Source organism: Chanodichthys erythropterus, chromosome 17, assembly GCF_024489055.1.
Source record: "Chanodichthys erythropterus isolate Z2021 chromosome 17, ASM2448905v1, whole genome shotgun sequence".
Taxonomy (NCBI): Eukaryota; Metazoa; Chordata; class Actinopteri; order Cypriniformes; family Xenocyprididae; genus Chanodichthys; species Chanodichthys erythropterus.
Genome location: NC_090237.1, coordinates 32,632,985 through 32,657,101, shown reverse-complemented (window position 1 = coordinate 32,657,101; position 24,117 = coordinate 32,632,985). Strand labels below are relative to the sequence as shown.

General features: G+C 35.4%; 1 protein-coding gene across 2 annotated transcripts; it reads right to left on the bottom strand.

Annotated features, from left to right (window-relative positions):
- Positions 1-169: 169 nt before the first annotated feature.
- zgc:153184 (uncharacterized protein LOC751652 homolog) lies at positions 170-23,822 on the bottom strand. Of its 2 annotated transcripts, XM_067365413.1 has the most exons (7): positions 23,693-23,822; positions 23,336-23,467; positions 9,765-9,848; positions 9,504-9,575; positions 7,796-7,864; positions 6,183-6,386; positions 171-2,033 (listed from the first exon to the last, which is right to left on the bottom strand). In XM_067365413.1, the coding sequence occupies exons 2-7, from the start codon at positions 23,339-23,341 to the stop codon at positions 1,623-1,625; spliced, it is 846 nt and encodes a 281-aa protein (XP_067221514.1). In that variant the 5' UTR covers positions 23,342-23,467; positions 23,693-23,822; the 3' UTR covers positions 171-1,622. The 2 variants fall into 2 exon arrangements, with proteins under 2 accessions (XP_067221515.1, XP_067221514.1); XM_067365414.1 differs by having other exon boundaries at positions 170-2,033; positions 7,796-7,861; positions 23,336-23,792.
- Positions 23,823-24,117: the final 295 nt, after the last annotated feature.

The window sequence follows — 24,117 nt, the reverse complement described above, 5'->3', positions numbered from 1 at the left end:
ATCCATCGCCCCTTGTGGCTAGAATTCAAACAGCAATGGAAATTCAGTCACTTTCTCACCCCCGTGTATTTCAGGAACCGCATTTCATTGTAGAACACAAAATAATTGGTTTTGAGGTTTTAAAGTGTGTTAACACTGCATTACAGAGAATGGAGACTGTGGCTGAATGTCGAGCTCCAAATGTTTACACAACCTTTGCGTTATAAAAAAGTATGTTTTCACATACATGTATCATGTGACAAATCCCAACTGACAGTTTTATATGCAATATTTTGTTTGGGATTTTTTTGGTTTGTTTGGAAGTTGTCAATTGGGTGAGTGAATAATGACAATTTTTTATTTATGGTGAACTATGGTGAACTTTTTATACTGATCAGAGAGAACTATAAGAAAATATAATTGTTTAAAATATTAACCATTACAAACACTTAACCCTAAATTACAGCTGTATGTAATAAAGGAAAGCATCTGGTAAGCGTAAATAAAGCTCTTTATTCAATCTTATACGGATAATAAAAGGTCATTGCAATACAGTAGCTTTGCAGTCACAGTGATACATCCCAGGCTTTTTCATTTAATGATAAAGTATCTTTGCATAGCAACAGAGACTGCTGGTATATTTTGTTTGTATTTTGCTTGTTTACCATGTTTGCAAGATTTAACAAAAAGAAAACATCAGAAAGTAAAAGTGCAGTTAGTGACTTCTGATTTTGCAACTTCAACTTCACACCCTCCAGCCAAACCAATGTCAGTAAACCCAAACACTCAAAATGACTGACAGGTACTGTAGCCTACAGATTGTTTCTGATTAACTAGTTTGTCCAAAAAAGTGCAGGCTAGCCCTGTTTTTTTTTTTTTTTTTTTTTTTTTTTGCCACAGAGGCATGTGCGATATTTAAACATTATAATATTTAAACACTTATTTCGGTGATATTTGTCTTGTTACAAGTCATAAACTGAATAACATGAATATCCATATAGGGAAAAGGCTCAAAAAGTGCTTTCAAAATGGAGAATGCTCTCCAAAGCTGAAAGTGTTCTCATTTTATGAACAGCAAATAAGAATGCAACATAAGTTTACTTGAAAGAATAAGAAAGCTTGAAAATCGAGGCATATGAATAACCCTAAAAAACTCAAATCTAATCCGACCACTTGAGAAAACATAACTATTTTACATTTTGGCAGAATTGGTGGCAAATTTGTATGAATAATACAATGTGATTTGTACGAAAACAAGTTTTAGAAAAAAAGTAAGCATGAAGGTCCATCACTAAACATAACCTACAGTGAGGCGTAAGCAGGTCATACGAAAACGTACAAATGAGTTTGTACAAATTCATATAAATTCACCACCAACTCGCCAAAACGTAAATTGCGTTGAAACATCTAAAACTTTGTGTGATATTTGCTATAGCAATATTAAGTCCCCAAATCCACAATCCTAAAAGAGAACAATTCAGTCTGGCATTCAGACACTGTTCGTCTTCATCCATCCTGGAGTCTGTTTCTTAGAAACTCCATTAATTCGGCTGTTGCCTGGAATAACTTTCTCACAATTCTAGTTTGCTAAAGCAATGCTTATCTTGCATCAGTCCATTTTGATGAGCTTTAGCCTATCACGTCTATTCTGAGTTGTTTTCTGCATCCAGCACTTCCTTGTCGTCTTTCACTTCTGCCCTGTCCTCTTCCTTCTCTTCTTCTTGGGCCTGTTTACAATCAGAAGGTTCAAATCCTCCCCTAGTTACTTCTTCCACTTTTTCTGTATGGGTTACTTCAGTCCTCTCATTTTCTTGGGGTACACCTCGTTTGTCGTTTGTCTGCTTTGGGTCATTGGTGGGTTGAGCAGAGTCTGTTTTATCTTCTGTGTCCACCTGCAAAGGCCCACCAATCAATTCCCCTTCATCCCCATTCTGCTGTTGAGTATCTGGTTGAAACGGACAGTCACACCCTTCATTCATTTTTGTCTCGTCACTTGCTGACTTCCTGTGTAGCCGTGTGGGCAGCCGTCGCTTGAAAGACAGCCTAGCTCGACTCTGTGGAGTGAATACACAAAATCAGACTAGTTGATTCCATACACAAGTTTAATAAACTACATACTGCACCTGACATATTTAGTTAGCTGCCATAGAACAGAACCTTATAAATAAATCACTCTACATCAGCTGCAACTTCAGAGCCAGCAGTTAATTCATTCCAGCAGTTTGGCATTAGCATTTTGCTAAGCTAACAACACAATATTCTGAAAGCATAAAAATACACAATAATTGGGTAAAATGTAGGCTGTAACCAAATATTTATTATTTACCAGGACTAAATGTATCATTGAATGATATCATTCTTCACGACTAGTCAGCTATCCTGGTTGTGCCAGCTACAGTGCATACGAGGATCGATTTCTGTGACAAATTTAGAAGGCATTATAATGTTGCGGCCTAGCTTTTGGTATAGCCTGTGTGTTTGGAGTGCATGATGATGCCATAAAATGCTGTCAAGGTGGACAGATTACGTTTTGCAGACAGAACTGTTGTGTTGCTCTTGACTGACAGCAGTCCATTATTGGATTATACAAGTTTTTGAGGATATACAACAAAAATAGGATTTAGTAGTTTTACATTAAACCTTTGTATAGAATGTAATCCTAGCGTACCGGATACAGCAGTACATCAGGGGCTTCTAACCATAAGCCCCCATCAAAAAAGTGTCAGAATATTTTGATATTGTTTTTTTTGTACGCTGTTATGGATTATTTATATAAATTTCCTACAGTAGGTTCTTCCTACAGTGGATTGTAGGTAAATATCAGCTTGTTTTCTGTCTTATAAAATATCCTATTACTATGATGTGAGAAATCGCCGAAAACTCTTCGGTGTGTGAGTGAACTGCCAGAAATGAATCATACTAAATCACAAACAAATTCAGAACTTTTTGCAAACCTGTTCGTCAGATGAGATCAAAAGAGAGATTTTAAATCTGGCATCATTAGTTCTGATTCTGATAGAAAACAAACACAACATGATGGTGAAATATTATAAGGATATAATATACAGGATAACCTCCATTGTCAGGTAAGTATTTATCTGTAATATTTTACTGGGGCACAGCGGTGTTTCACAGGGTCTTTTGCCAAGTAAGACATGTTCCTGGATCAACATTTTTGTTGATCCTGGAACAACATTTCTGTCCAAAAATGTAGCCGTAACCCTATCCCTATCCCCAGGGCTTGACATGAACTTTTTTGCACACCAGCCACAGTGGCTAATGGTTACTAGCAACTCAGAATTTTCACTGGCTACAGTTTTGACATGGATACCATTGGGAAAATTGCCATATAGCTATTTTAATATTATCTCATAATTTGGCAGCTAGTATAGACTGCTGTCACTTAAAGACCTGATACACGAATCCATTTAAACTGTTACATGTGAGTTTTCTTTCTCAACTATTTACATTCATTCAAACATAACTGACTGTGTTTACGTGAACACTCGACAAGACCAGCATTTTGACATTATTTTGTGTGTATTTCACTGTTTAAGTGCAATAAGCAGTGAAAAAGAACTCAATTTAGTGCTGAGAGGTGGCAAAGTTCAGCAGCTAAATACTCCTTTAACAGAGTACAAAAGTATGGAGTTCATATTGTGCCATAATTAAACAAACAAATCCAGCATTTTGCAAAAAAACACGATCTGCTTTGCAAATACAAAGGTCAGTTTGAGCGAAAACGCAGAGGAGTAACAGATAATATGTGTTGTGTTTTACAAATATAAATAAATGAGCCTACATCATATTTCACAAATAAATACAAACCAATGGCATGTAATCTTTGAACAAATAACAAACCAAATGCATACAAACACACACCTGTTTGTTATGATTGTAAGACACTTGCCTTTTTATGAGATCTCTTGGCTTGATTTTCTCACAAATATGTGCAAGCAGATTTTCTCACAAATGCAGTTGTGCAACTTCCTCTTCCAAAACAGCAGATGGTGCTTTGCTATGGGTCAATTTATGCTAGTTTCCCGAAAGAAGCCCCGAAACATGCATTTAAAATAATTTGTGAGTGAGTGGGTCATTTCTCAATACCAAGTACGCAGAGTTTGGTAATTCTACATTATCTGCAAAATTGAAAGTAGTCTCTTTGAAGATCTCACCAAAGCTGTATTTATTAGATTAAAAAAAAAGTAAAAAAAAAAAAAAGTAATACTGTGAAATATTATTGCAATTTAAAGTAACTGGATTCTGTTGTATATTTCAAAATGTAATTTATTCCTGTGATCACAGCTAAATTTTCAGCATCATTACTCCAGGCTTCAGTGTCACATGCACTTATATATAGCGCTTTCACAATACATACAGTATTTTTTCAAAGCAGCTTTACAGTGACAATAGGAAAATTCTTATCGAGCTAAGGTTGGTTTCTGATTGAATAACTTCCGTTGTAAAAATTGTTAATTATTACTTTAGGGGCCGCTTAAATGACACCTTTCCTACTAAAAACCGAATCCCTTTAATGCATTCTTCCAGTTCATTTACGTGTTTAGTCTATAGGTTTGCGTGTTTGAGTGTGTATGTGTGCAATTAAATTACTTGTCTGCATAATACAGAAAAATTTGTTGTGTCCGCGGATCTATGCAAACTGGAATAATTTTGATAACGTTTTGTGAATGCACCCAGGAGAGATACAGAGGGAGAGATGCAGAAGTGGCCTGATTGGATTACAGTTTGTTGTTATGTCCTTAGGCAGTGCAGTCTCTATAGGCTTACTCAGAGCTTAAGCCCACAATACTGGCTGCACGCAAAGGGACGTGCACCTTCATGCTGATCTCATCACATCTCGTTCTGCACACATCAGAGATTCTCTGAGAAACAGCAAGCCTGTAAAAGGTTACTGCCGAACTTTTAAGAGATCAGGTTTTGCCATTCACATTAGTCCGCAACAAAATTTCAATGACCAGTTAAACTTAATTTATCACCCACAGTCGTATACCGTATATGTGATTACAGCCTTGAAAAGTACCAGTAATTATTTACTGATGCAATCCTAATCCTGTCACAGTATGATTTAAATTCATATACTTATCATTTAAATAGTGATGGAAAACAAAAATTGAGATGGGAGGAAAAATTTTAATGTTCCGCTCTCTTGCAAAAGTATTGCATCCCCATGGCGCTTTGTGTTTTCCCACAAAAGTACTACGTTCCCCCATGAAACTTTGCGTTCACAGTATGATTGTAATTCATATACTTCTAATTCAAATAGTGATGGAAAAAATGAGACTGGAGGAAAACTTTGCGTGCGTTTTCTCGCCAAATTATTGTGTTCCCCTAGAGAAAATGTGCGTTTGCTCGCACAACATTTGCATCCTCTCACAAAAGCATTGCTTTTAACATGAAACTTTTGAGTTTTCTCGCAAAAATATTGCATTCCTTGAGAAAATGTGCATTTTCTCATACAACATTTGTATTCTTTCACAAAAGTATAGCATCTCCCATAACACTTTGTGTTCTCTCACAAAAGTATTACGTTCCCCATGAAGCTTAGCGTTTCTTCGCAAAAGTATTGTGTTCCCTTGAGAAAATGTGCTTTTTCTCGCGCAACATTTGCGTTCTCTTGCAAAATAATTGTATTACCCCATGCAACTTTGCGTTTTCTTGCAAAAGTATTACGTTCCCTTGAGAAAATGTGCATTTTCTCGCAAAACATTTGAGTTCTCTTGCAAAAGTAATGTGTTCCCATGCAACTTTGCATTCTCTCGCAAAAGTATTGCGTTCCCTTGAGAAAATGTTTTTTCTCGCATATTTTTTGCGTTCTCTTGCAAAATGATTGTGTTCCCCATGAAACTTTGTGTTTTCTCACAAAACTATTGTTTCCCCATGCCACTTTGCGTTCTCTCGCAAAAGTATTGCGTTCCCTTGAGAAAATGTGCTTTTTCCTCACACAACTCTTCACTGCGTTCCTTTAGGGGCACCATACTTTTTCTACTGTTCTGAAGTAAGGAATTTTTGTCAGCCATGGTTTACTTAGTGTAAATATTTTGTACTGAATGTATCTGAACCAGATTTTCATTCTGAAGGACAGGTTTGTGTCACATAAGTTCCCAAACAAGAGTGAAGAAAACCATTTAAAGTGTATTTTGTTGCACTTGAAAGAGAGATACGCTAACATTAAGCTAGTTGACCTTGTTGATGTTGGGCAGTGGCGTGCCCTCGACCGGCTGCTCGAAGCTAACCGGTGCCTCATCTTCACAGGACAGCTGAGTGGGCTGCAGGGTGGAGCTCACGGAGCTGCAGGGACTGATGGGACAGGAGGTAGTCGGTGGCTGTTTAGACTCTGGACTTTTGGGTGGGGAGAGCAGGACAGTTGGAGAGAGAGCAAGATTGGCCTGCAAGAGAGAAGAAAAGAATGTTTTAAAGATCCTGCAAAATATTCTTTAATATAGACAAAACTAGTGGTCAACTGATATGGGTTTTTAAAGGTTAATATCTAGAGAGAAGAGGATGATATAATGCAGATCTAAACATAATGCAACTTGATGAAACGTACATAAAATTGTGGGAATTATATGAACAATTCCCTTGCTTATTAATTATGTTTGGCAGTGTTTTGTTAAAGACATACTGTACAAGTAACTGATGTAAAAAAAAAAAAAAAAAAAAAAATTTATTTCAGGTAGTAAGGCAACAATTCTCTTTTTTTGTTCAGTTTAACCTGAAGTACTAAAATAACTAAAACTAAATAAACTAAACTGATAAATACAAATTAATAATAATAAAAAAAACTATATAGACATGTTAAAAAAAAACAATATATATATAATAGTGGTATCTTCCTTCCTTTAAGTTCCTTCAGTCATCTTCATCTTGACTAGACAGATACTGTGTCTTACCCATGTTTGACCTCTTAGGCTATCGGATACAGATTAGGACTAGTTTATATTCCACTGGTGCTCCCTAAAATAAATCAGCATAATCTCAACAAACTAACAAACAAATGATCAAAATCTTAATGATCCGGTGATTTATCAGGTTATTATCCATATGACTGAAGTGAAATGGATATATATACACCTCAATAAACAGCAACTTAAAACACCACAAAAAAAATAAAAAAAATAAAGGCTCAAGTTCCTCTTGCATTGTAAAATAAAAAAGCCCCATCCAAAATTAATATCTCCTACCTGTACAGGAGAGAACAGGAAGAGAGAGAAACGGCAACCTTTTTGTCCCATGACTGCCTGATGGCTGCAAGTGCAGTCTAGTACAGCTCAGCACTCAGCTGCAGTGGCTAAGCCATTATCTCATTAGATTCCTTGTCTGAGCCAATAGGAGGAGACCGTGTGGACCCGTCCCTTTCATGAGCAGATGTATTCCACGACCAATGACAGGTCAAACTAATTGGATACCTCTCAAGAGAGATGCTGTGTGGGGTTTAGTTACATGTATTGGCCTTGCAGTAGTACATTTTAAACTCTAGGAGGCAGAAGAGTTGCATAAAAACCTTGGCTTTGTTTGCAATGGAATATCGTTTACTGCAAACTGCACGGTATACACTGTATACCACCTAGTAGTTTTGAGTAAATGTGTGCAAGAAACTATATATTTCAGCAAATAGCTTTTTGATGGCACAGATTTCCTATATGAAAACCGACTTCGGAAATGATACGTGAAATTGATAAGCAACCTTACAATGCTGCTAGGATGGCATTTTCAAATGCTAATCATAAACTTGTGCAAACAGCTGGCTGAAACTAAGACCTTGTATGAAATGGATAATCAAGCAGACAGGTCTCACCTGAAGTTTTTCTATGAAGGCTGAACTCTTTATCTTGATCTTAGGAGGATGAGGACAGTTGGACGACTTCTGAACCAGAAAATTCAGTTATTTAAAAATCATTGGATGAGACCATTTTACATTCACTACTATAAATCTGGCATACAGGTATAACAAGGTATATTAACATTAATCAATAACTAAGAAGGCATTTACACGACACCAACTAAAAACATAAAACTTTTTATGCATTTTGGAAAAACTTGTTTTTCACTACTCCAATAGTGTATGATTGCTTTTTATTCTATGTTTTTATTGAACAATGGAGCAACAGATTTTGTTTGAAAATAAATCATAAAAGTGTTTTGTTTGTTTAAAAATCTTATAAATATATGAGGTGGCATTGTGGCAAGGTGGGCCTGTTACCCCACACACAAGGTAAAATGCTCATAAACATGGGGGGAAAGGCACAAAGTATTGATACAAATACTTTAGCTAAAGTAATATGTTTTTAATAATGTCTAAGGTAATACATGTTCAAAACAATCACTTTAACAAAGTTTGTACTATTTTCAGTTTATTTTGATAAATAAAATAATAATTTTTTTGTTCAATAAATACTGTCATTAAAATATGTTAATTTTAAAAAAATACAAAAATAATATTATTTTAAAAAGTAAAGATTCTGAAAGCATTTAATGAGATCCCATAATTTAATATAACTTCACAGTAGAAACAAATAAATGCTTTATTATATGATATGATTAATAATATCACATTTTAAAATATGATAGTTTCATTATGATTATCTCTAAGGTGGACACACAACTTATTGAAAAACTGTTGCTTTAATTAACTTGAACAAAACTGAAAAACCTTAAGAAAAACCTCAAAATATAGACAATAATTTTATCAATTCTCATTTCCTATAAATCTACAACATTTTAAAAAACATTAAATATTACATTAAATTAGCACAGAATAAACTTGACGATCATGTCAAGAATCAGCCAAATTTCCACATGCATCATCAAAAGCGGTTGTTATGAAAAGTGTTCAGCTGAATTTTTGTGCCATCTAGTGGTTTAAAAGGGAATAAAGTCAAATGCGGCTTTTACCCTGGTGCGCCTTTAGCCCCATTGTACACGACTAAAAACTGAAAAGCTTTTACTTTGCATTTTTGAAAGGTTTTGCGTACAAATGACAATACTGTCAAAACGAACCGTGTTCACATGGATCAGCTAAATGACTAAAAACGCTGTATTATTAATGCCAGGCCAGTAGTTGGCGATGTCAATTTGTAAAGAAATAATATGCACCAGTAGACTGAACACGTAATACGTAATACGTGACGGCATGGCGTTTTTGTAGTTTAACACAGAGGCAATAATGGTACTTTGAAAAGAGTTTTCAAAAATGTGCATTTTCAGGCTCCCAAAACGCCACTGTCGTGTAAATGAACGGCCAAAATGCATAAAAGTTTTCCATTGTTAGTTGAAAACAATGTCATGTAACGGCCCCTTAAAACAAAAAAGAAAGTTCTGTTCTGTATTAATAATTAAAATTTGTCCTGATAAAAATCTACTATATTTATCTTTAATTCCTATTGTTATATTACTGTACTTGACAGTCTGGCATGAAGAAAATTCTAAATTTCACCCCTGTAAAATACAGTAACATATATACAAAAAACAGAAGTGTCAATTTGTCAGTAAAGTTACATGCGCACCTGTTCTTGTTCATGTTCATCTTTTTGGTTGTTTATCACCAGAGAACATGGAGGTCTTCTCATAGATTTCACCTGCAATTCAGTAACATAAGCTATAATACATGCCGTCTCAATTATGAAATTTCATTGGCAAACATTGTTGTTTCTGAACCTTTTGCCAAACCTTAATATTTGTATTCAACATATGAATAAAAACAAATATAATTTTGATTAGGAACAACCAATAAGAGACAAACAGAAAGACGTCAGATGTTCCACTACCTCCATGTTTCCTGGCATTGGCAGTGCATGGCCTTTGAGTCTTCCAGCCAGCTGAGCCACTGACGGCTTGACTGGAGCTTCCTCCTGCAAACAGAGAAGCAGAGCCTCAGACCATTTGTTTTATTTAAAGGTGTTGCTGTTGGATGTTCTTTTCTGATGTACAGTATAGTCTCACTTTATTGACACAGGATCCCTGTAGTGAAGCTCAGACCACCAAACACGAGCGAGGAAGCTTACGGGGGAAGCACACACCCTACTGCTCATTTTTCACATGGCCATCTTTTTCAGCTCCATTACATAAGACAAGCATGATGCAATAATGGGCTCCAAATTCAGCATGTGCTTGTTTTTACTAGACATGTTTTCTTACTTAAAAGCAAGTGGAAAATGAAAGGCCTTTCAAAACTAGGTGGTGGAGAGGCTGGCAATGTTTGGCAGAAAACACATTACTGCTCAGTTTCTGTGGTTTGCATTCCATGTGTAGTTTCCGTGTGTAGTTTCTGAAAGTACAATTAGCTGTGATTTCTATTATTTAACTAGATTATTCTCAATATATAATCAGACTCATTATTTAATCAGAGTTATACGAATCCAAATGTGAGAAGTAAAGTGGAAATGATGAGAAATAAAGTATCAATTGAGATATAAAGTTGTAATTGTAAGACATACAGTAGACACAATTATGAGGAAAGTTGCTATTGTGAGATATAAAGTCACAATTGTGAGAAATTGCCACATGTGGTTGCAGAGAACGCAAATACACAGGAGATTCATGGAAAAGGTATAATATAAAATACCTTTTCCATGAATGATATAAAAAATAAAAAAAATTGTCAAGACAAACTTTGAAGTTGGCTTGAGAAAGAGTTTTAAAAGCTTGAAGTTTGAAGGTTTTCAGTTTGCTTGAAGTTTAAAGTAGTTTAAAGTTTGAATGTTTTGAAGGTCTATGAAAGATAGATAGATCGTGACATATAAAGTCATAATTAGGAGATATAAAGTCGCAAGTATTACAAAAAAAGTTGCAACTGTGAAAGAGAGATAAATTCTTAATTGAGAGGTATAAAGTCACAATTATGAGAAAAAAGTTGCAATTGTGAGATATAAATGTCAGAAAATGCGATATAGTCAAGTCACCTTTATTTATATAGCGCTTTTTACAATGTAGATTGTGTCAAAGCAGCTTTACATTGATAACTGGTACATTATTTTGGCTGCACAGCAGCTCTTAAAGAATAGTGTCAATGCAGACAGATCAAAGCACTGTTTAATATCAAATGTCAAGTCAAATGTCAAGTGTCCCCAACTAAGCAAGCCAAAGGCGACAGCGGCAAGGAACCCAAACTCCAACAGGTGACATCAGGTTGCAAACAAGTGGCAAATAGGTGTTAAAATGGAGAAAAAAACCTTGGGAGAAACCAGGCTTAGTCGGGGGGCCAGTTCTCCTCTGGCGAACAGTGCTTTGTTATGATTCAGTATATATTTATAGATATATTTCAGTTCCACCATTTGAGGATCGTATTCATCACGCTGGTATGGACGGTTGTTGAGGAGCTGCTATAATATGTTTAATACACGGCTCTGTTGAATAATTTATTCTGATTGGTCAATCGCACCATCCAGCGTATGTTATTCTAAAAACAGATAACACAGGCTCATCTTGGTAATTGAAGTCTGCAGCGCTATGCTTGCTAGGAAGATTTTTTCCACGTGGAAGTTTTACATGTGGTGAGCACATAAAGTGTGTGCAAAATGCATTGAATAAAATATTAAAACACGGTCAAATCAATATTTTGTGTACAGTTATTTAAACTCGCTCTCTCATTTCATACAAACGCATCTGCTGCCATTTTGCGACTATTGTTTTGTTCACTGCAATGGATTATAAGATAACACACAGGTACAATTTTAAATCAATTTCATCTCAGATCAATATTTCTTATTCCCATAATTATCTATGTGGCAAAATGCCATGTAATAGGGTACGACGGGGCTAAAGGCACACCTTAAGAAAAAATGTGCTTTTGACTACTCTCAAAGTGTATGATTACAGGAAAAAAATATATGTTTGTATTGAACATTGATGGAGCAGCAGATTTTGTGTGAAAATAAATCATAAAAGTGGTTAATTTTGTTTAAAAATCTTATAAATGTATGAGGGTACACATGAGGTAAAAGGCACACAGTGTTGATACAAATACTTGAGCTAAAATAATGTTTTTAATAATGTTAATACTTGTTGAAAAGAATCACTTAAGCAAAGTTTGTACTATTTGCTGTTTATTTTAATAAATAAAATAATTCATTTTTGTTCAATAAATATACTGTCATTAAAATAGGCCTATTTTAATATAAAAATATATTTTAAAAAATACAGAAACAAAATTAATTTAAAAAGTAAAGATTCTGAAAGCATTGAAGGAAATCCCATAATATTTATTATATTTATAGTAGTAACAATAAATTATATTTTATTATATGATTAATATAATATTTTTTAAATATTATTGTTTCATTATAAATATGGATATTGTATCTAAGATGGATACCTAATTTGATATATGATATTTGCCATCTGAATCTAACCATGTCATATCAACAAATGGAAAAGTCAGCAAACTGTGTATTATCATGTTAAATATGATGCCTTTTGCCCCACCACCAGGTGCGCTTTTTACCCCAAATACCATACTTTTACATATTCTTCCGTTATTGAAAAACTGTTGCTTGAATTACCTCGAACAAAACTGAAAATCATGAAGACCTTTGTCTGAAAATATAAACATTAATTTAATAGATTCTCATTTGTGAATTAAATAAACAACTTTTTTAAAAAACATAAAATATTAGATCAAACTACCTTAGAAACAAATTTGCATTGCTGCCACATCAAGGATCAGATAAATTTGCATGTGCATCTTAAAAAGCGGATATTTAGGAAAGTGCTGCGGCATGTTTTTATGCCATCTAGTGGTTTAGAGAAAAATAATACCGAAGGCGCCTTTTGCCCCGTTCTGAATGTACCGTATCTCTTAAATGTCCATCTAGTTTGAACTTGCGGCGGTAGCAACTGCTCTCTCCGTGGAAGCTTTGCGTTTAAGAGTTAATCAAATATTTCAACTAAGATCAATATTTCATGTCTAATTATTTACTTTAGTAAGCAGCCGTGTAATAAGTCGGATAATAAGTGGGACAAGAGGCTCCTTAAACCAAAACTGTAAAATCCCACAGTACAGAACATCTTTTGGGCAATCAGCATTTTCTTACAGGGCTTGTAAACTGTGGAACTCACATTTCTGAGTTTAAAATGTTCACCTCTAGGCTCAAGGCATGGCTGAAAACAAACCAAAACTGTACCCATTTGTAAATGTCTGAGCGTGAATGAGTGAGTTCTGAATAGGTAAAATTGCACTGTGTACTTTTTAGAATTGAATATCGTTTTATTATGTGTTATTGTAGAAAGGCCCATCCAGGATTGGGAGTTGAAAATTAGCACTGGCTATAAACTCTATGTGCATCACATCGGCTGCAAACTTTGCTTTGTAGCTATGTCTGACTGCATTGTCCCTGTCAAATAAACTAATAAATAAATAATGGAAATGGTGGAAATGGGCATCAATACATAATACATAATTTTTAGTATTATATTTAGTATTACATTCTGGACACAGTTGTTGTTTGCATCAAAGAACAAAGATGGGTTACTCTGAGTTTATCAGAAATACAGCTGACCAGCATCACACTTACTGCCTGGGGGAGTCTATATCTTTCTCATCACAAGGAATATATCAGTGTTTCATTGAAAAGTGAAGAACATTTTTATAAACGCATTAGTCATGGCTGCAGAGTATGCTTCAAAGCATCAAACACAAGAGTAAGCACTTGTTCTTGGCAAGAACTAGTCGCACACTTGCCCTTTTCTCTCAATGTGCCTTTGCCAGGCTTTGCAAACAGAAACGCGTCTCTCCCACAACATTCTTTCCAAATCTCCCAAATATACACACTTTCCACATTTTAATAACACTCTTTATTTAACTAGCACATGGTGACCCCACTCACTTTGCTTCCTTCAGCCACAAAAACACACACTCTCACTTAATATCACACACTTTCTGAATACTTAGGCAAACATTTGTGCTTACACGCACAGAAAGAAGACGTGTTTCCCCCCCAATCGACTTCCCTCCATTTCCTGCAGTTCCTTTTCTTCACCCATGATAAGCAGAATTCCCCTGAGACCACCCACCCCTTGACTCATTATTTTGGCGCCCATAATTGTTAACTCTTTCCTGTCCCTCGAAAACAAAGCCACGGGGAAACTTCACAACAAGGACAATAGGGTCAAGAATTTGTTGATTTTTTTTTTCCCACCCATGTTGATTTTAATGGAAACTTATTTTTGTCACAGAATAAAATAGTAAGTAATTTTTTTTAAAGCCTAATTTTTATCTTGCAATTCTTATTTTCTCGCAATTGCGAGTTTATATCTGGCAATTGAAACTTTATAACTCAAAATTGCAAGTTTATATCTGACAATTCTGAAAAAAAAGTCTGAATCACGAGATATAAACTCGCAATAACAAGTTATAGTCACAATTGTGAGATAAAAAGGTTTCTGTGGTGGAAACAAGCATCCATAATTTCCATAAAGAACTGGAAAAAGAACCCATAAAAAAACATCACAATGGAGATTTCTGGAATATGCCATCCATATTAATCTAAGTCAAAACAATTATCTCATTTATTTGTATTTGTTAAAAAAAATACTTAAATGTGATGTGTCGCATAAGGACTGTACATGAATATATTATAGTCGATTTTGTTAAAATATTCACTTCCAATTAAAACAGTAGTATGTGTTGAACAAAACAAGACAATGTTTGACAAGTAAATCAGAGATGATTTTATCCCTATGTTTGGATAAGTATGGGTGGGATGGGTGGGAATTATGGGCTCACACTGGGAGTGGGAGTACAAAAAGCTCTATTTCAGGGTGCTGTGGCCTGAGAAATAAACCACAGACTGGCTCATGAAGGTCTGGGTCAGTGATCTTTGAGCAAAACCATGTCAGTTGAGAAAGATCTTGTGTAGTTTGTGGAGTGAGAAGCACTGGAACAAACTGTGCAATTATATACACACTGTGAATCCATGCATATATACATCACTTCTTATGGAAACGTTCACTTTTAGGCCTGCAGATTCATTTTCTTATATAGACACTAAAGTGATTTTTTTTTAACAAAAAGAAAAGTTATCTTCTTTAGATTAGCAAACTGATATCTGCCCTTATGAAAAAGAAGTACAGTTTCACATTAGGATACTTAAGTAGCCATGTTAATTACAATTAAATGAAAATATATATATTAAACCACAAATACAGGTAAAATGTATAATTAATTTAAACTTTTGAACTAATTTGAGTGTTTTTTTAACCTACTTATGTAGGACTTAAGTAGCACGCATTTAAAGCCTGGTTTCACAGACAGGGTTTATATTAAGCCAGGATTAGGCATCAGTTCAATTAGGACATTTAAGTAGCTTAAAAAAAAAAAGTGCATCTTGAGACAAAACTATGACACTGACATATTTTAAGATATATCAGTGCAAGTTACTTTCAGTTAAAACAGCTCAAACAGGCATTTTAGTCTGAGGCTAGACTTAAGCCTTGACTATGAAACCAGGGGTTATTTTACTGACAAGAATTTATGGTAAACTAAAATATACTTTGTCATTTTAATTGAAACGGCTATGTCTATGTATTTAATGTCTATGTATATGTATTTAAATATATTTGTAATTACATAATGAAGTTGCAATTTAATACAGTTTCAATACATTCACTTTAAATGTAATACTCAGTTCTGTCTGAGTTAAGTTGTCCGGTGTCAGTTCATGGATATGTTGTGTGCTGCTCTGTTCATTTCGAATATCCTGTGGATTTATTAAACATTGTCTAAATCTTTGTCTTTGTATTTGTTTATACAACCACCCACGTGGCAATTTGATTATAAAGTATATTTGAGACTGTAGTTTAAATTAATCCCTTTTCTTTGCATGACACATTGACATTACAGTACAGAATGGCTCTTTCAGCATAATCCTGAACATTGTATAAGCATTTGTTTCATGTGTCATTGTCTGGAAGAGAGGCTCTTGGGAACGTGTAGTTTTACTGTGTTGTTTTAAGCTCCTTGTGTTTATTTGACATACATTTAATTTATTCAATTTACAAATGTTGCCTGTCTCATCTTTTTAAACACTCCAAACCTCTTGCACACAGTATAATCTGTGTAACCACAGTATAACTCCATTTTAATTCATGCAAACTCGACCTATAGGGCCGATCCTTAGAAACTCTTGTAAATATACAAGCAAATTCAGAGGAATTTGTGCGTAAAATGGATCTTTACGAAAACTGTCCTCCAGATTCACAAACGTTTTGTATACAACAGATTCGGTAGTTAAACGTGTGTATATTAATCAATTTCAAACATTTGTAAATAGGGCGCGCATGCACGCTCATTCATAATTTGCATAATCCCTGCCCATGAGTTACAACTACGCAAATTCCAACCCGATCTCACAGCAGTTCGTACGTATTTGACGAGGTGGGTAATTTGTTTGAATTCGTACAACCTCACTCATATGAATTTGTAAGATTTTTGCTAAATCAGTCATAATTTTCGAGTTGTCGTATGAATTCGTACTAATGATACCTAACCCCGCCCCTAGACCTACCTGTCACCCAAATTCTGCGAATTTGTAATATTCAGTTCTGTGGCGCTTGAAAGTCCTTTTAGAAAATTCTTACATATAGCCCCTTCAAATTAAAAATTCTCAGTGAACAAAGAGAACTTTTAAAAGAGTGCTTAAGTGTGTTGAGACACAGTCAGCATACATAGTCATTGTCAACATAGTAATGTATTGAAGTACACTTAAGTGGCCTGTTATTTCATTAATATTAATATATTATCTGCAAGTACTTTTCACATAGATGGATTCTTTAATGCACCAATACATTGACAGTTTACTAAAAAAAAAACAGTAAAGTTTAATAAAGGATCTTCTATGGTATCAAGACATTTTTTTAGTTTTAGGTTATCTTTTATTTTTAAGGGAGAACCACTTAGTTTCCCAAAGGACTGCCCTACTTGAGCATATGTTTCTCTGACTGGCAAAACAAGCAACCAAATCACAGCCAAAAAGGATCCAACACCAAAACCACTCCAGGGACAGCTGAATCTACTGCTCCAAAGCACCACCGTCTTCCTTTTGGAAGGGGGTAAATTAGCGCAAGAGGATAACAAAGAAAAACCAAAATTGCATATGGTTATGTGAAATACCCAGATAATGCATTACAATTTACACCGCAAACAGTGAATTATCATGACTTATTACAGCAATAAACCACTCCAGGCAACATTTTAGGTTTAGGTCTAGGTTAACTGGTTAGCAAGGTTCAGTTAGAAAACCGAGTAACTTTCATTGTGATGAATGTGAATAAAAAAAGGACACTTTTCTCCAGGTTTTATGGACATGCTTGAAAAGTACCATGGTTGACTATTCATAGTACCACCACAGTACTTTTTGTAAGGTCCCTAATCATGTGCTAGAAAATTTTACAGCTGACCTTTTTTGACAGTGGAGCGCTCTTAAAAAAGATTCTTTGTCAAAGAGTGAACACTATTAGTAGACACATGATGCACATAATGCCATTTTATTTAATTCATGATTTCTAAATGCACATATCTGAGTTTAGCCAAGGTTCAAACCCATTGGGGTCATGAGGACATACACTCATGTATCATGTATGAGATAAAAGGAAAAATATGGACCATATACACACAAAAAAGGAAAAAATGGTGTTCAAATGAGGTACAGAAAAAAGAATGGAGTTTAAATAATTAATTTATAAGTAATCTGCTCTGATTCTTTCTGGTTGAGTGCTCTTGTGGGCTAAGATTCAAATAATGGTCTCGTTAATATGAGAACAGACATGTAAGTCTCCCTCTCAGCCATTCCAGGAAAACATGAGTGTTTGAATTTTACATCATCGTAGGATCACACTTTTCCGCTGCTTTCGTCTGCCTTTAAGGCACACAGCTTGCATTTTTACAAAGGCTCTCTGTGTGTTACATCACTCAAAGCAATGGGATAAACAGCTACCACATCATGAGGCCTGACAGGAGGGAACATTACAACACTGACAAGGTGTACAACAGGAATCAATACCAATGTTTGACAGCAAAGCTAAAAGCATTAAGACAAGTTGTATAATAGTAAAGATAAGCTGGACATGTTGTTTATTCTTTATTTATTACATATCTACAGCTTTAAAACAGTTTTTTTTTTTATTCGAAGTTTACTTAAAGTACCCCTGTTATGCTATTTAAAGGATCCTGATTTTGTTTTGGAGGTCTCGTGCAATATGTATACATGCTTCCAAGCTCAAAAAACACTTTAATTTTCTCTTAATAGACATTGCTGCAGCATCCCCTCTTTTCTTACAGTGTCTAAAACGGCTCGATAAAGGATTCGGTCTCCCTAATCCCCTACTTTCCAAGATCTGTTTGTGATTGGTCTAGTCTGCTCTGATTGGTCAGATGACCCAATCTGGGCTGCGTTCAGCCACGACAAAACGTTTTTTAAACGGAAATAGTGGTGCGTTGAACACCTGATGACACAAGAGTTGCAACTATGGCAGCTGAAAAGGCCATTCTTTGTGTTCTTTTTGAAGAATTTTCAGAGCCTGATGAAATCGGTATAAATACGTGTTTAATACTGCAAAATACACTCAATGATACAGTCACTGCACTTGCCGTTCAGAATAAAAGAGAACATCCCAATCGAGTGAAGGGATTTGTGGAAACTGGTTCCTAATTATTGTGATCCAACATTTGCCTTGCATTTCAGGATGAAAAAAAGACAAACATTTCAGATGAAGGATAATCCACTTCTCTAACACTGTGTTATGAGATACAACCTTATTATTTTTATTGTGAGTATTAGGCTTATCATTACTGCTGATCACTGTTGTTGTGTTATGATATTATATATTGTTGTGCTAACCGTAGCAAAACGCTGTGCGCCAGTGTGAGCTTGAATGTGCCCCTGTTGTGATTGGTCTAGTCTGCTCTGATTGGTCAGATGGCCCAGTTTGTTGTGATTGGTCTACTCTGTTCTTATTGGTCGACCACTTAAATCATGTTTTGGAAATGAAACGCCCTTTATCATCTCAGTTTCAGCTCCAGATCTTCCTCAATGCTTGACACACAGTGATACAAACAGTAATGATGACGTTGGTATTACCGTATCAATTCCAGCACAAGTCCTCATCCGTTTGAAGTGCTTTCATAGAACTTCATAGAAAACAGCATCTTCTTGACATGTCGACAACACAAACCAAACTCTTTAAGGCCTCAGCTACAACTCCAGTGTTTGAGGGTCAAAAACCATATTATGCTTATGTTACACATCTACATAGGTTCGAGTAGGAAGTGAGACTGGAATTACTGATGACTCATTTTTGGTAGTTCAGAATCGGTTCTTTCTTTTTAGCAATAACTCTGTTTATCGTGTACAGTACTTTGATCTTTGAAACTTTTCAGACTTTTTACATTAAATTTTGCAGGCAAATAGGGCAGATTTCTGTCAATGTGGCGAATTTGCGAGACCAGCTTGAACACAAACTAAATCTGTGTCTGGAACTATTTTCCCCTCAATCAAAACTTCCAATTGTGCGGATTCCTATATAAATGACTAGATATTGCCCACAAAATTTTGCTGAATAATGATAAGTGTTAAATCATAATCATAAATTCTGCGTTAGTGCACCTTTAGGCAGTATCCTAACTGTCATGGAATCTCAAAAGTGATCAATCTGGAAGTCTTTTTATAGACACACTAATAGCGCTCCACAAGGGAGACTCGATTCACAACAGATTTTTTTAAGTTTGATGTTAGCAGGTTGCTAAGCTAATGGCACAATATTCTAAGAATAAGTCAGATTTTCTTTTACAGTGCACAATTTACTTTTTCTGTTTCTTTAAACTTCTATCCATCTATATTCAAAGTAAATAACAGTTGCTCTTATAATAACTGCATTTGAGGCAGTGTAAACTCTGTAACTGCGGCAGCTTCCAATATACTCATTTACTTAATATAATATGTGGCCCCATATATTTGGCATACCCAGCTTTATTACATTTTCAGTTACACTGTGTTCTCTTTCCTTCTTCCACAACATGAAGAATCAACTGCACTCAAGCAGAGGGGACTCCCCGTTCTCTAAGTGTAATGGCATGTGGGATTTTCCTCATCTTTCTCACATGGTCTCACTTTCTGTGCTGTGACTCTGAGAAGCTCTTATTTTCTCTTTACATTAATCTACTAGCTTGCAGTGTGTGCCGCATAAAGAGCTTTTCCTCATTAGAATGATTTTCATTGTCTTTCCTCTTTTAGTCATCCTTCACTCTCTATCTTCCTCTCACTCATCTACAGTCTGTAAACTTTCCAGGCATTAAAAATGAACACACTGATGCTTTCAATGTACACTAGTATCACAAAGCAAAAGTTTGGACACACCTTTTTGTTCATTATGACTAATTTCTAGATTTTTAGAATAATAGTGACAATGAAAGCACAAAAAGAAGTATGTTAATTCTGTAACCAAAATATGCATCTGTGATGCTTTTTAACCCTCTGATGCATGACTACAAGGACATAATCATGATATCATTTTGTATCCAAACCACCATTTCCTTTGACACTTACCCATAATTCAACTGACTGTCATTTTAATGTCATTTTATTTTTGACAACATAAATTCAACATGGCAATGTTTCAATTACAATAGGCAAATAACTATTTTAAATGGGTAATAACAGTATGATGCTATTTTAAAAGTTAAATATTTTGATTATTGGGTGTACTAGAATAGGTTAATATGCTTTATTGTTCAAAAAACATTATTTTTCACATACTGCACATTATTGCAGCACCTCTATTAGCAGTTTGTCTGAAAGGCACTGATTTCTACAAAGCCCCTCCTTCTGAAAAGCCCAGAGTGCTCTGATTAGCTAGCTGACTCAGTGTGCTGTGATTGGCCAAACATCTCAAACACGTGTCATAAATGTAATGCCCCTTATCATTATCGCAAGCTTTAGATTCCAAGGCTGTTGTAAACACAAACAGTTAAAGTGTAACAGCTCCAGGGTTTTCACGAAAACTACAGACTTATACTTTTTTGTAACCCCGCCAACATACAGTCGGATCCACAGAGGGTTATTAAGGGTTATTGTAAGGGTAGGTTTAGCACTGAAAATTGTACTGTAGTTTTTCTACTCTTTAAACAGTATTATGGTGAAAGTGAAACACTATGACAACTTCTTTATTACCTGCACATGAGGGTGTTTTGCTTCAGGGGGAACTAATCGGCAGTTTCTTTCAGTTTTTCCTAAAGAACTGTGTTTGTGGTCATCCAGTTTAAAATGTAGACTACAAACACAGAGTTTTTTTTTTTTTTTTTTTTTTTAGATTTTCTGTTGTGGCATTCTCTCCATATACAAAGCACTGGATCCTTCACTGGAAACCAAAGGTAACTCTTTGAATTCTTGCACCAAGGAACAATAGGTGCAATATGTCGAAAAAAGTCGACACCATTTTGATTAAAAGTTTGCTAAGAAGTAGTTATTTGACTTTGCTAAGCATATCCATAGCAGAATGGTGGGAGGTGGTCTTGGACGCAACATGCCCAGTGCATTATGGGTGTTGAAGTTTTAGTCAGGTAGCAATTATTTCAATTTTTTTATTGCTTATACTGTATAAGCAGCCAAGTTTTATTCAAAGCATTTTGCCAGAGAAGTACCCCCTGATAATATCATCAGTTTTACTGTATCAGTTCGAGTCAGATTCTGAAAATGCAGATGCTCAAGCCGATCCCTTGGAACCAACTTCATATGCATGACTGGAGCAGAAGATTTCATAGTGGTAAACAAACAATATCTCCACAACATGGTGGCAACACTACAATTAATTGAAGCCTCGCATATTTCACATTGTGTCGTAAACGTTTGCTGAAGTAATGTCTGGACATCGATCAATGCGTTTGCCATGTTTAATGGAAAATGACTGTTTTATTGTCAAGCTTGTTTTATTTAATTCTAATCGACATAAAATCAAGGGCATTAAACTCTGGACCTTCATGAATTTTGGACCAAGCTAGTTTTCTCTAATAAAATGTGTTCTGTTCTAATGATGACTAATATTAGGAAAAAACCTGGCTTTCTGATATCCAAACAGATAACATAAATCATCAAGAGCATGATGAAATAAAACAATAGCCTATCTGTTAACAACAGGAAATAGGCATTTTTGATTTAAGAAAATGTTAAGTGAAGTTAGACTTTCCATGGTGCTTTGAAGTAGAAATTGTCAAACTGAAAAGGTTCCAGAAGCCTACATAATATAAAATACTTAATTCCTGTGTATGCTATGCAAAACAATACATTATGTTAATTATTAATCAATCAACTTTGCATGTGTGGGTTATAAGTAAGATACCACTAAATAAATAAATAAATAAAAATATTCAAACCAAATCTACGTCCTTGTAAATAAACTATGTCATTTAAATATTCATGATATGGGTTAAACAGTATTGAAGAAGTTGCTTGACATTTGTTGGCTGCTCTTTCTTTTCTTTTCTTTTTTTTGTTTTTTTTGGACATACAGTACATAGGCAAATCTGTTTCCGAAACTAATTCCAGTCCTTTAAGCAAAAGCCTTTAGAGAGGTTTATATTATCATGATGAGAAACATTAGGATTTATGGGTATAAAAACTTTTGACTGGTAGTGCAGACATGTACTTTCTGTGGAAAAGCAAACCTCCTCGTTTCACATCCCTTTTTACCAGCCTTAAGTTGAACACCAAGAGAAGAGTTGAATGCTCTTTGATTACACTTGCAGAAGTAACAACCCAACCGCCACATGCCACGTGAGGAACTTTAATGCTTGTGGCTAAGAAGAAAATCAAAGCTCTTGCTTTTCTCACAGACAGAGGAAGATATTCTGCAGACGGCCCTTCCTTCCTCACTTTGTGGTAATTTGGGGTTAAAACAGTCTGAGCAGTCATTTTACCAGCACGTGCCTGTTAGTGTATCTGCGGTAGGTCACTTCAGCCACTGTGGACTAGCTGAGATTTAAGGACAACATCTGATTTTAAGGACATCATAAATGATTATAGTACCAGGGCTATTCTAAAGACACAAAATTTCATGAATTTCCTAAAAAAAAAAAAAGAAAAAAAAACTTTAATTTATTAATAAGCTTATACTAAATACCAGGAGGGTGTCGTCAGAATGAGTCTTATAAATTTAAGCAACAATCCTTTCACTGTTATCAAGTCAACCGGAGTATAGCTGGATTCATACAAAAATATATAGGCTATTAGTAGCTATTCATATTAATATGTCTTGCGCAGTTTTTCATTTGACTTTTCAGTCGAATCTGAAAAGATTTCTTTTTCAGGACCCAGGGGCAAAAAAGTAATAGATACATAAAACAAAATCATACCTCCATCCTCAAGCACGTTTACCCGCGTTGATCTTCTGTATCCAAGCGGAGTGTGGAGATGCGTCTGTTCTCCAGTCTGACAGCAGCTTCACTTTCTGTTTCTTTAGTCAGCAACACCTAGATCTGCGAACACTTCAAAACGCAAACGACAAAGGAAGAGAAACTGTACGTGGTGTTGAGAGCACAAATGAACTGCGCAGCAAATCTGCATCTGATCGCGATCACCCTTATATAAAACTGAAAGACGAACAGTAATGAGACATGACCGACTATGACAAACGCCCTGGCTGTGTACAAATTACAAAACCTAGTGTGCTGCCTATCGACCTAATCGGTATTTTGGCCATTTTAACTTACGGTTCGAATATTGGTGCATGTGAGCATCAGGCGTGTTAATTGGAAGTAAGAGTTTTTGCATTATATGCGATATAGGCGGAGCGTGTGTAGTAAGGCTGCCTTCCTCTGGCCACAGACTTTTGAGTTCAGCGTGAAATTGTCTCACTAAAACTACTGCCGGCTGCTGCTTTTTATTACTAAGGGAAAAACTGCTCATAACTGCTGGTCTAGGATCAGTTTTCTCCGTAATAATAGCATACTGACGCAACAAATTTGCTGTTTTGAGAGCGTCAAATGTTTCTGTCTTTGCAGCGTTGGGCAGTGTAGCCAATCACAAACATATCAGTTGATTTCTTGAATATAATAACAAACCTGTAAGACCTTCGTTCATCTTTGGAACACATTATGATTATTATGATTTATTATGAATTATGACTAGGTCTGTT

Coding starts and splice junctions, on each gene's coding strand:
- zgc:153184 (XM_067365413.1), bottom strand. Junction 6,387..7,795: donor CCTTCATAGAAAAACTTCAG/GTGAGACCTGTC, acceptor TCTCTCTTGCAG/GCCAATCTTGCTCTCTCTCC. Junction 2,034..6,182: donor CACTGCCCAACATCAACAAG/GTCAACTAGCTT, acceptor TTCACTCCACAG/AGTCGAGCTAGGCTGTCTTT.